The sequence below is a fragment of the Equus asinus genome, chromosome X (assembly GCF_041296235.1).
Source record: "Equus asinus isolate D_3611 breed Donkey chromosome X, EquAss-T2T_v2, whole genome shotgun sequence".
NCBI classification, from domain to species: domain Eukaryota; kingdom Metazoa; phylum Chordata; class Mammalia; order Perissodactyla; family Equidae; genus Equus; species Equus asinus.
The window spans coordinates 134,745,543-134,758,746 of NC_091820.1; the positions used below are offsets into that span (position 1 = coordinate 134,745,543).

Genomic DNA, 13,204 nt, shown 5'->3' on the forward strand with positions numbered 1-13,204 from the left:
TGGAATATTATTCAGCCTTAAAAAGGAAGGAAATTCTGACACGGGCTACAACATGGATGAACCTTGAGGATATTATTCTAAATGAAAGCAGCCAGACACAAAAGGACAAATACTGTACAATTCCACTTATATGAGGTCCCTAGAGTAATGAAACTCCTAGGTACAGAAAGTTGAATGGTGACTACCAGGGGCTAGGAGGGAGCGGAAGGATAGGGAGTTGTTGTTTCACGGGGACAGAGTTTCAGTTTTGCAAGAAGAAAAGAGTTCTGTGGATGGATGGAGGTGATGTAATGTGAATGTATTTAATGCCACATAACTGCATACTTAATAATGGTTAAAACAGTAAATTTTGTTATGTGTATTTTACCACAATTTTAAAAAATGCATTCTAAAATTTGAGAATTTCAGTAAAAAAAAGATTAATGTAGGAAAGGTGGTACAGTCATTACAAAGGTCACCAAGAACTGTCAATGACATGAAAAACGACGCTAACATTATTTTAGATCAAAAAGAGCAGGACACGGGACTCTATGTGGTAGACTTTAGCTTTGTAAAGATAAAAATGTCCATATCTGCGCACATGCATGTGGGAAGGAAAAAGAGAGGAAATGTGCAAATGTCAACAGTGGCTATATTCTGGAGGGTAGGCTTCTTTTCACCCGCACCATTTTCCAAATTTTACACAATGAACATATATTTCTCTGTTAATGGGGTGGAAAGACAGGGTAGATTATGTATAAAACCAAACCACAAAAAACCAAAGGAAAATGCATATTTATTCAATCTCCAGATTGGGAGGGGTCTCCATGTTTAACAGGAAAAAAAATCACAAAGGAAAAGAGCGATTTGTTTGATTACTTAAAAAAGTGAAACCCATAACCAAAATGTGAAGGCAAATTCACACAACTGGAAATACAAATGCCCAGCAATCATACAGAAAGAACAACGATCAAAGTCACTAACAAGCAAAGAATTTGACGCTAAAACAGGATACCACTTTCATCTATTATCACGGGGGTTGGGGTTTTTCGTTTTGTTTGGTTCTACGGTTTTTATTATTTGTGTCCTTGTTTGCTTTATTTTTAGTTTTACTATCCTAAGGTAGTAGGAGAGTCGTGAGAAGAGGAAAATGGAGATGCTTTTGACAATCTGGCACTGAGAGACTATCCTAAGTGGGTAATGTGAAACACATAAGAACATTTTATTCACAAGGTTATTCATCACAGGATTATTTGTAATACCAAAAATCTGGAAATAAACCAAATTTCCAATAATTGAGATAAGGTTAAGTAAATTATGATAAAACTACACAATAAAATATATTACCACCAATATAAACTATCTTTGCAAAAATTTGTAATAACCACATGTTACACTTAGTGAAAAAATGAGAATATAAAATTGCACGATAAAGCACATAGCATGGTCACAATGTGAGAACTTCATACTCCCCAAAAGACAAGATATTAAGTGACTTAGGGTAAAATCCTGATGCATTTTCTTACTTTTTATTACATGTGTTTTCCAACCTTTCTATAATTAACACATTAATTTCACAATCAGAAAAAATACCTCTTTTCAGTAAGGTCACCACAAGAGTCTTTAGCGAGGTTCATTTCATCCCGTGGTACAAGCTAGAGAGTCACAAACCCCAGCCTCTTGGAACTGGGGGCATGGGAGTGGGGTGTGAAGAATGGTCACGAATGGATGGTGAAGGGAGGAGGGAAGAACCTAGGGGTGGGCAGGGAGGTAGGGATTGGCAAGGGAGAGTCAGGGACCAGTACGTAAACTGGTCAGCCGAGGAAAGGGGCTTCGTGGAGTCAGGGAAGACTCTGACTGCTCAGCGGAGGTCTGTGTAGACCCAGAAGTAGGCACTAACGGTGTTCTCAAAGGGCAGGTTCAAAGAGGGATTTCAGGAAGACACATGGATTCTTTAGGGGCAAGGGAGGAAAGAGGAGGGAGAGGTCAACTACTTGGGAAGGAGGTGTGAAGGGCTGGGCTGATGGTGATGAGAGTGGAGAGGAAGAGGCCGGTTGCCAGGGTGAACTCCTTACACTACACTTAAACCAAACACACTTCAGTCACCTCCAGACAATTCCTTGCAGGCAAACACGGGGTAGCGGATCAACCCACAGGAGGACCTTGCCAACAGCCAGGTGGATCCAGCTCAAATTCAGAGTTAATCTAGGGCTCCTCCATTCAATCAACTTTCTGCCATGATGGAAAGGTTCTAGATCTGTGCTGTCCAATGCGGTAGCCGCTAACCACATGTGGCTATCAAGCACTTGAAATATGGCAAGCGCAACTGAGATTCTGCTTCTGAAATGTTTGTTTCATTTTAATTAACTTAAATTTAAAGTCACATGTGCCTAGTGGCTACTGGGCAGCGCACACCTGGGGCAGTGGTTCTCAAAGTGCTCCCTTTGGAGGAGCAGTGTGATTTTTAAGAAATGCAAATTCTCAGGCCCCACCCCAGATGCACTGAATCAGAACCTCTGCAGGCAGGGCCCAGCACACTGGGTTTTAACAAGCCTTTCAGGTGGTTCTGGTGCACCCTCATGTTTATGAGCCGCTGAATTAGGGCCAATCAAAATTTCTGGGATCACTAGTTCTGGTTTCAACTAAACTGTATAAAAGAACCCCTGCTCAAATGCAGTGGGGATTTCTACAAATAAAGTGACTGGAGAAGCATTAATAAAACATGTGCAGCTCAGAGGGATTGGAGAAAAGGTATATGAAGCAACAAAAATGTGGTTTCTCTAAGCCAAGTCAAAATAAGGAATGTGGCAAGCTGTGATATCCGAAAACCAGAAAGAGGCTGCTCACCCCACTGTGTGGTGGAGACGTGCAAAAAGAAATAAAAAGTGGCTCTCAATTGAGTTCAGTGTCAAAAGCACAGAAAGCAACCATAACCCATAAGAAGACCATGCCACTGTACACGCAATGCAGAATTCACTTGTAAAGGAGAGATTCTTAAAGGGAGGCCAAGGAAAACTAAACCCTAAGGAGAGCTGAAGCACTGGGGCTATGCCCTCACGTAGAAAAGATGAGACAGAAGCACTTCCAGTGGAGACAGACTGACATGCAAAAGCGCCCCAGGTAGACCCAGAACCGGAGGTGGCTTCGGCCCCACAGGTGAATTACTGCCAAAATGGCAGCTGCACATCCGATGAGCGTGTCGCCATGCATAGCCCCTGCAACAAATGCAGGGGCACTGCATCCACCTTCAAGGACACTGAATCCACATCAGTGATGCTGCAGCCACCTCCAGGTACACTGCAGGGGCGCTGCATCCACTGCAGGGGCACTTCACTATCCTGGCACAGTTCAGCTTACGACTTCAGCAAGAGCAGAATGTGGAGATTTTGGATACTAAAATTATGCTTCAAGAAATAAAGCGAGAAAAAATGATGAGGTGTACATATTGTGGCCAACCAGGGACAACAAATGGATGTGAAATAAAAGCCTGTGTTAAAACTCGCAGCTGTGGGGTAGGAGATAATGCTAAATCCACTGACAATACGTCATGAGGAATTGAGACAGGATTGTAAAATTCTTAGTAGAAGTGTGGAGAGCGATGAAGAAGGAGAAAGAAAAGGATGAGGGAAACTTTCCAAAAGCTGAGGATTCCAGAAAAGAGACGAGCTTCAGGATCGGAGAGATGAATGGGGCACTTCAGTCCTCAAGTAGAAATTGTCGCTGCCAGAACACTAAGTCACTTAATTGCTTAGGTCATTGTGTTACCATATATAACTCTACTATAGGCTAGTTAGTAAAAAAAAAAAAATCAGTATTTGAAATTTTACTGGTTTGAAGTAACCTTTTAATATTTTAACATAATATCTTGCCTTTTTGGTTACAATATGTTGCAGTAACAACCTAATTTGCTGTATTTTGTTTCACATTTACCTTTAAACACTGAAGCCGCACTTGTAAAGAAAGAATTACTAAAAGTTATTCACTTTGATAAAGGACTACATCAGACGTTTATTTAGAAAGTGCCTGACTCTTCTGATGACTACTGATAATAGATTGGCTTCAACATGTTGTAAATATGAGTTGTGAATATTCCATCTTTTTAAAAATGACATAGGCTAAGCTTACTACTATCACCCGCCTTTCTGGTTACTTTTATATTTAGGAAACACAGAACTACATTCTGGGGGATTTGAAATTACCTAATATTATGCTAATAAAAAGTGTTCACAACTCTCAAAATAATTTATAATTTAATAAATTAATGTCATCTTTAATCAGCAATTAAGAGTATTTCCTGCCTCCGGGATAAACGGGTGTTTGCAACCAACCATCCCTAAAGAGGTAGAAACACTAATACGGTTCTGAGGGACTCAGTTCATGGGTACAGTTAGGCCTTTAAATGTTTTCCATTATGAGTAACAGTGCCTTTTAAGAGATGGCCTTTGGGTTCAAGGGTCAAATTATTTGCTCACAAATTATTACTTGCGCCCAAAAGTCTCTGAAAATTTTTAACTGAACTTCCCATACATCTCATGCCTCTAGTTTACTGAGCATTATTTATTATTTGATGTAGAAATTCCACATTAATCACTTCATGTATATTTTATCTTTGGATTTGAAAATTTGCGATCTTAGAAAAATTGAAGATAGACTTTAAGGCCTTGGCATCTAACATTATTAACTTTAAAAAGAAACCTGGATTAGATGTTGACATAATATTTTGAACATATTGGGCTAAATAAGATATATTATTAAATTATAAACAAAAGAGCCAGGAACTTAGTGTTGAACCGAATTTGATACATGGTTGCTTTTTGAAATGCACTAAATTTCACTAAGTATTTCTTGAGTATAGTGTTAGGTTCAGTTATGACAATTTTAGTTTGCTAACTTGGTACTTATTCATTCAATGACTTATTCACTCTACGGCTGTTAAACGAAAAAAAAAATGGAAAGAAAGGTTCAGCCTAGCCCCAGTCCAATCACCAACTAGAAAGCAATAAAGATGAAATCAGAAGGTTTGGCCATTACATATTCTCAGGCCAAATTGCTGATACATGTTTTGATTGCCTACCCCTCAGGTTACCTCCAATATTATGAGTAATTACAAAATAACTAGCTCTAACTCCTTCTCTCACCAGCTGGAAGGGAATGCATCATATACGCCCTCTGTGGTTGGCAAAACTCAAGGCATCAATGAAAGGGGAAGGTCTCCACCTTGGGTGTCATTATACATGTTGTGATCCTGCAAAGGGTCCGAATCTACAAGATACAGTTCCCCTGCATGGACGTCAGAAAAGTTAGCCAGAAATTCATCGGGATTGAAGCTAACCCACACAGTATACCTATAGTCTATTGTGCGTATGGAATAGCCCATGACCTTTATATCTTTCAAACTCGGCTTGTCAGAATTCCACTGAGGGGAGTCTGCAGGCCGGGGGTACTGGCTATAGGCAATCAACTCACGGGGATTAGCATGAAAGTATGGGTCCTCTTCCGAGTCATGGGTCCCCTTTCCGAATCGAAAATACTTCAGAAGGTTTTGGCCTTCTCGGCACAGCTCAACGTGAAATGAAGGACTAGGGCAGCGAGGTGGAACGTGCAGTCCCGCAAGTCCTGCAAGCGTGGGGAAGAGAGAGAGAAGCTCCACGAGGTCCAAGGCTTGCCGGCCTGAAGGAGGAAGCAACCCGGCAGAATGGGTTACATTACGAAGATGGCTGCAGCCAGGCAGGATGAATAAAGGGGCCCAGGTGGGCTCCATGCATTGTCTTCTTTTCTTTTACAACATTTATGTTTTAGCACAATAATTTTAGGAACGACACTAACTCAGTACCTCACCCAATAGCAGGATGCAAAATGAAGATGCCCTCGGCCTCTTGGAACTTTTAAAACCTATCTGAATTTTGGAACCACCAGTGTCTAACTGATTCAGGCAAGGATCATCAATGGAGACCCAAACCACTGGGTAAAAGTCTGTTGAGGAACAGTATATTCTGAGTCTCATGGTATCACCCTGCAGATTACTCCTTTCTGGACGTCTGCATTTGATCCATCTCCTTTTTTATTGTGGTAAAATACAAACGACATCAAATTTCCCGTCCTAAGCACTTTTGAGCATACAGTTCAGGGGCATTACGTACACTGTGTACAACCACCACCACTATCCATCTCCAGAAATCTTTTCATCTTGCACAATTGAAACTCTGATCCCATTAACCAACAACTCCCCATTTCCTCCTTCTTCCAGCCCCTGGCACCCACCATTCTACTTTCTGTCTCTATGAATTTGACTACTCCAAGGACCTCATACAAGTGGAATCACACAGTATTTGTTCTTTTGTGACTGGCTTTTTTCACTTAGCACAATGTCTTCAAGGTTCATCCATGTTGTAGCATGTGCCAGAATTTCCTTCCTTTTTAAGGCTGAATAATATTTATTGTATGTCTCTACCACATTTTGCTTATCCATTCTTCTGTCAATGGACACTTCCACCTTTTGGCTATTGTGAATAACGCTATGAACATTCATCTACAAGTTTTTGTTTGAATACTTGTTTTTAATTCTGTGGGATATATACCTAGGAGTGGAATTGCTGAGTCACACGGTAATCCTATGGTGAACTTTTGGAGGAACCACCAAACCGGTTTCCACAGTGGCTGCACCATTTTACATTCCCACCAGCAATGTCTGACGGTTCCAATTTCTCCATACCCTCACCAGCACTGTTGTTTTCTGTTGGATAATAGCCATCCTAATGAGTATGAAATTATATCTCATTGTGGTTGATCCCTCTTTAAAGTCTAAATCTTGCACATATATTGATTCCTATTAAAATTTATCTTGGCTTTGGACCATTGTTCTGGCCTTTCTGGATCTTTAAGAGTTTGCTTTATACTGCCCAATTTTATTTCCTATACATTTGATTTATAAGTAAGAGAAAAGAAGATACCTTTTTGTAAAGGTGATACCTTCTTTACAAAGGCAGGCCTGGATGACATGACCACCTTAACCAGGTGACCAAACTTGGCATCAGTAATAATGGCACAGGCCACCATGAAGTGCCCCCAGTGTGATACAATGGGAGTATACAACCTCACATGTTGTGTATGTGTCAAAAATGTTTACCCTTGGGGCTGGCCTGGTAGTGTAGTAGTTAAGTTGGCATGCTCTGCTTCGGCAGCTTGGGGTTCATGGGGTCAGATCCTGGTGCTGACCTATACACACTCATCAAGCTATGCTGTGGTGGCATCCCACATACAGAATGGAGGAAGATGGGCATGGATGTTAGCACGGGGCAAATCTTCCTCACCGAAAAGAAAAGGTTCACCCTGAATCTAGTCATGAAGAAGCAATCAGACAAATCCCGACTGTGGGCTGTTGCACAAGACAGCTGGCTTGGATGCTTGTAAAAAGATGAGGTCAGGGACATGAGAGGGGACCAGATCATGTGAGGCCTTGTCGGCCACTGTAAGGACTTTTGCTCAGAGTGAGACAGGAGCATAGGAGGCTCGAGAGCAGGGTTGTGACATGACCTGACTCAGGTTTTAACAGGATCGGTTTAGCTACTGTGCTAAAAAACTGTAGGGGATCAAGGGCACAAGCAAGGAGATCTAGCAAGCTCTGGCAGTAATCCAGCAAGAGATGGCAGCAGTGGTTGGTGGTGGGCAGAGAGGTGGTGAGAAGTAGTATGGACAGATTCTGAATAGAGAGTGACAGACCTGCTGACAGAGTGCATATCACATATGGAGTACGAGAGAAAGACAGGGGCCGAGATGACTCCACAATTTTTTGGCCTGAGCGACTATTGTTATTTCCTGAGAAGGGGAAGAGTGTCAAAGGAAAAGCTTAAGATGAAAGGTCAGAAGTTCAGTGTTGGGCATGTTAGACTGGCCAAGTGGGACAGGCTGCTGGAAATCCAAGTCCAAAGTTCAAGGAAGAGATACAGGCTACAGAAAAACTTTGGAACTAAACTGGATGACAGTGCAGACACATAAATTTATAACTTGCTGAACACCCCCTAACAAAAGATTTAAAAAAAGATTCTCAACCTGTCAGAAAATTTCTCCAAGTAAACAAAGGGCTATAATCACGCCTTGAAACGTTTAACCTTTTTATCAATGACGTGAAGGAAGAGCATGCAACATGCAAAAATTAAATGTGAAGAAAATAAAATTGGGTAGTGTAAAGCAAACTTGGAAAGATCCAGAAAGGCCTGAATGATGGTCCAAAATCAAGAAAAATTTAAACAGGAATCAATAAAAAGTGCAAGATTTAGATGTTAAAGATGGATTAAATGCAGAAGCCCAGAAAGGGGACAATGTGCGTTAGCAGAATTCATAGTTAACAAGCACTCCCAAAAGAGCAAACATCACCTGAAGGACTTGACTCGTCTCTGCACCGAGCAGATCCAGCCAGGAAACAACTCACAAAGAACCCACAAAGGTTGCCCTATGTGGCAGAGAGGGGTGATTTTCCCCAAGGGACATTTCTGGCAGTACTTTCTCAAACTGGAGCGCTTTGGAAGACAGACAGCAGGATAACCAGGGGTCTCATACGACCTTGAGAGGGACAGCTAGAGGACTGCAGAGCTCAGCTTAGTGAAGACAAGCTTCGTGGTGGTGTTTTCAAAGCTTGGCAGGACTGGCAGGTGGAAGTCAAAGTTAACTCGCCCTTGACTGTTGGGGAGGGCAGAAGCAGAACCACCTGGTAGATTTTACAGACCTAGTGCTTCACTAGATTGATGAGCTGCCAAAATGGCAAATGTCTCCCTCACAAAGGGCTGAGTCCTTGCCAGGATGTGCAGGTAGTGGAGTTCTGCTCATCTGTAGCGGGGGCAGGCCCCTAGCATCCGCTTCCTCTGAGCTCCAGAGCACAGTGTTGTCATCTCTACGATAGCCCTCCCCATCCTGGGGATGCCACCTGCTTCTCTGTCCCTCTTGCCCTTCTAAGGCTCCTCATGGACAGGGGCCATACTTGTTGGCTCTGGCCCTGCCACTCCTCCCTGACCCAGAGCATGGGAGATGCTCAGGAAACATGAGCAGGAATGCCCACCCCGGGCAGGAGGGTGGGCTAGGTAAACCCCCGGCTATGATTCGATAAGGTGGTTTATATAAACTAAAGGGGCTATTACTGTCAAGCAATAACACTTCGGCATATGTATACCTGGCTCCATGACTTCCGAGAGGGGATCAAAAGGGTCAATGTAAGAGAAAAGCTTCTCGCCTGCATCTGGAAACGGAGCCGTTCTGCCCGGGACATAGAACATCAGGGGCACGCGGGTAGTGACATCAAAATTGCTGTATTTGGCCCATTCTCCATGTTCACCTAGGGCCCACCCTGGTTCATGAAAAGCACAGAATGGCAGAAAATGAATAATTACATTGCAGCTTGTTCATTTTAGACACCACTTCCTGTTGTAAAAATCAGAGGAAGCAAAAACTCATCATCTAGAAGAAAGAAATTCCTCTAGAATCACCACAGAAAGGATGACTTCACCTGAACATTGCTTTATTTGAAGTTAGACATTTGTCTTGAATGAGGAAACCTTAAAAGCAAAAGAATATTAAATTCCCAATGTAACATATATTCTTTTAGCAAGCAACTAGCAACATGCACCAGTGTCCCCCACACAGACCTGTCTCCCCTGCTAAGACAGGCTCATTCTTGACTGGGAGGGGGCCCCAACAGCCATACTGTCACCATTGCCCTGTCCTGTGCCTGCTTATCTCTTGACTCAAGTCTCACAGCTCAAGTTTTCGCTTTTGGATGTGTGCCACCAGGATGTCTCATCCAATTTGTAAGACGTACTAGAGACTAAAAGAACATAACTTTGATTCCAGATCCTTCATCTTGATTAAAAATAACCCTTACCCTTGACTTAAAATATCTCTTGCAAAAGATAGCTTGAATACTCCAAGTTGGAAATTTCCAATCTTTGTAAGTTTGAGCACTCTTTTTGATATAAAAAACATAAAAGACAGAGATTGTACACTGAGTATTTCGTGTTACAAAATAACCAAAGCCACCAAAAGCTTCCATGTATGGACTGGAGAAGGCTCTGGAGTTTGGCTGTAGGAAGTCCTGGGAGGGCCCTTTGAGAAGGGCCATTTCTAACCATCTGCGGCTGCCTCAGAGCAAAGAGAGCTCCTGAGGGGGCCTTGTCTTCACGGGGCACAGTGGACTGTGTTAGCACTGGAAGAGGAAACTAGGCACAGAAGAGGAGTCGGAAGCAGATGGCAGGTCACTGGGGAAACAGTGAAAAATTATGACACCTCCATATAAAATGGGCCTTTACAAAGCGTAAAGTAGGCCTGTGAGAAATGACACGAAGAATTGTCTATGACGTTGCTAAGTGGGAAAAACAAACCAGGGAACAAAATAGCACAATCAATCCTACCTGTGCCATGACTCTCTATTACACACGTACACACACATGACATGCAGCCACCTGGATGTGCATAGCCAAGGTTGGCAGAGGGCCCCTGACTGTCAGCATCTGTTAGCTCTGGGCAGGTGGGATAAAAGGGCTGAGTGCTCTGGCCCTACGGGATATAGTCAGTATACCTTCTTCTTTTTACATTGAGTGCATGTTATGATCTAATATCGCCCCATTTCATATTTGATGATATTAAAGAATTGTTTCCTATTTCTACATATGATAATGGTAGTATGGTTATACCTCAAAAGAGCCAATTTTTTTAGAGATACTGTTTAGAAAACTGAGCAACCTGAAATTTAATTCAAAACAATTCAGGGTTGGGGAAGTGGGTGGGGATGAGCCGAACAAGTGCCATGAGTCGATAACTGGGGAACAGTGAGATGGAGACTGGGGGAAGGTTGTTGTTTGTCCTCTACTCTTTGGCATGTTTAAAATTCTACAAATTAAAAAGAATTTTTTTTAAGAAAAGATGTCCCCACTTTTGGAAAAAGTAGAAAACTGCCTTAGAGGAGACAAAGAGCTGCAAACCCCAGGATCTTGGCAGAGAGGACAGCAGGACGAGTGATGGAGGGAAAGCCAGGTCTGACAGCCTTGCTGGGTACTGTCAGGATTGTTCTGGATCCACCTAAAGCAAACTAAAAGTCCTCCAATGCTTTATGTTAGAAATAGGGGTTAAAAGGGCTCCCCACACCAAAGGAGGGCTCCTGCTGAGTTCACCAAGAAATAAAAAAGGTTGCTACAAGGTCCCCTACCCACCCACCTCTACCACGTGAGCATCCAAGATGCTTCCTTGACCCAAAGAGGTCCTGCCTCCATGGAGAGAGGTCCCAGGACTAACAGGTGGTCATAAAAGTACCCTAAGACCCCAGACTTGGGGTACCACTGATTCCCAAAAGAGAACACACCTATGTTTAAAGGCAATCTAGAAAAGCACATTTCACAGAAAAGTTCAGATACTTTGAGTAACTCACCAGGACATTTCAAAATGCTTACCATGATCTGAGGTAAATGCAATGATGGTGCTGTTGGCCAGCTGAAGATCATCCAAAGCACTCAAAAGGCGGCCAACCTGTGTATCCAAATACGAAACAGAGGCAAAGTAGCTCTGTCGGATTTTCCGCTGCAAATTTTAACAAAATAAGTAAGGAGAGTGACTATGATTTAAAGTACTGCGGCATACACAGACACAGTGTTCGTCTGAACATCCCTCCCAAGCCCCCCGTCCACTGAGGCTCTTGATGATTTTCTCAGCCAAAACACCACACTCGTTTCCCTACCATCTGCCTGCCCTTGCCCATAAAGTCACAGCGAAATCTGCAGGTCAAAAAGGAAGATTCTTTTCTAAGCAAATCAGCTTTCACTTCAGGGCACAGATCACAGTGGATGGATGTGCTGCTTATTATTCCTTTCTGTCTCCTTCACACATTCTTACTGGTCCCAGGAGTTGACCATGTATATAGAAAGTGATCTCTCACTCCCTCCAAACCCTGCTGAGGATCACATCAAAGATACCACACAGCTGTCTTCATTTCCTGGGGCTGTTGTAACAATGTATGATAAACTGGGGGGCTTAAAACACCAGAAATGTATCATCTCCCAGCTCTGGAGGCCAGGAGTCTGAAATCTAGGTGTCGGCAGGGCCAGGCTCTCTCTGAAGGCTCTAGGGGAGGCTCTTGCCTCTCCCTAGCTTCTGGTGGTGGCTGCAATCCTTGGCGTCCCTTGGCTTGCAGTTCTCCACTCTCTGCCTCCGTCTTCACCTAGAGTTCTTCCTGTGTCTCTGTTGTCTTCTCATAAGGACACCTGGCATATTGGATTAGGGAACACCCTACTCCAGGACCACTTCACCTTAACAGTTACATCTGCGATGACCCTATTTCCCAATAAGGTCACATTCTGAGGTAGTGGGGGTCAGGCCTTCAATGTATCTTTCTGAGGGACACAATTCAACCCATAGCAACGGCCGTGGGTGGGCCTTTCCTCTGACCACTGTCTAACTCACCAGAAGACAGCAACTGCTTATCCTCACAAACTGTGGCTGTCACATGAGGCTCATTTCTAACAAACTCCCAGCAGGCAGGAGAAGAGCAATGGAGGGACCAGAGAGCAGCGCACCCTCCATGGTCCCTAAACACCAGAGGGACTTCAGGAGCAGCCAGGCTAAGCACTGAGTAAAAGAGCCACGGCCCCTTCTGAGCTGACTCTCTCCCAGCCTTGTTCACAAATATTAAAGAAAAGATGACTCAATCCTCCACCCCACCAAGGGCGAGAAGCAAGGGAGCTGCTGACCCATCAGACCAGCCCCAGCTTCCACTGTGGGCCCAGCCGGTCTTATCAGCTAGACCCACTGGCTTCTTTTTGTCACTGCCAGGGTGAGGACAGTCATGAGATTCAACCGCTCTCCCCTTGTGGTGAAGACAACAAATATCCATCTAACCTTCTAGAAGGATTATGCCAAACCTGGCCTATTTCTACTTTCTGGTAGATAAGGTCTTCTCATTTGGGGAAGTTTGGCCCTCCTGGGGACAAACACACCTGTCAGGATGGCTGTGTCCTATCCATGGGTACACCCTCATTCCTATGCTGGCCCCTGGAAATAGGGCAAGAGGTAGACGTGGTCGTCACCCTCAATGAGCCATCCGTCCAGTGAGGACATGGGCATGGTGACAAGAAAAGGCATGTGTTATTGGTGGAGCCCAGGGACAACACCAGAGAATGAGCCCTGAAGTCGGCCTGGGGAAATCAGGAAAGGGTTCACAGAGGAGTCAGCATTTGAAAAGAGTGCTGGC

The 13,204-nt window shown here is 43.5% G+C and overlaps 1 protein-coding gene across 7 annotated transcripts in view; it reads right to left on the reverse strand.

Annotated features, from left to right (window-relative positions):
* Positions 1–758: 758 nt before the first annotated feature.
* Positions 759–13,204, reverse strand: part of IDS (iduronate 2-sulfatase) — a 58,696-nt gene continuing 46,250 nt past the window's right edge. For 3 of the 7 annotated variants that reach the window (XM_070502828.1, XM_070502832.1, XM_070502831.1), the window contains 3 exons: positions 11,412–11,538; positions 9,203–9,316; positions 759–5,649 (listed from right to left, as the gene is read on the reverse strand). In XM_070502828.1, coding sequence (XP_070358929.1) covers positions 5,165–5,649; positions 9,203–9,316; positions 11,412–11,538 — 726 coding nt within the window. In that variant the 3' untranslated portion in view covers positions 759–5,164. Of the gene's footprint in view, positions 5,650–9,142; positions 9,317–11,411; positions 11,539–13,204 lie in introns of all 7 variants that reach the window. The other 4 variants (XM_070502827.1, XM_070502830.1, XM_070502833.1 and 1 more) reach the window with 2 other exon arrangements.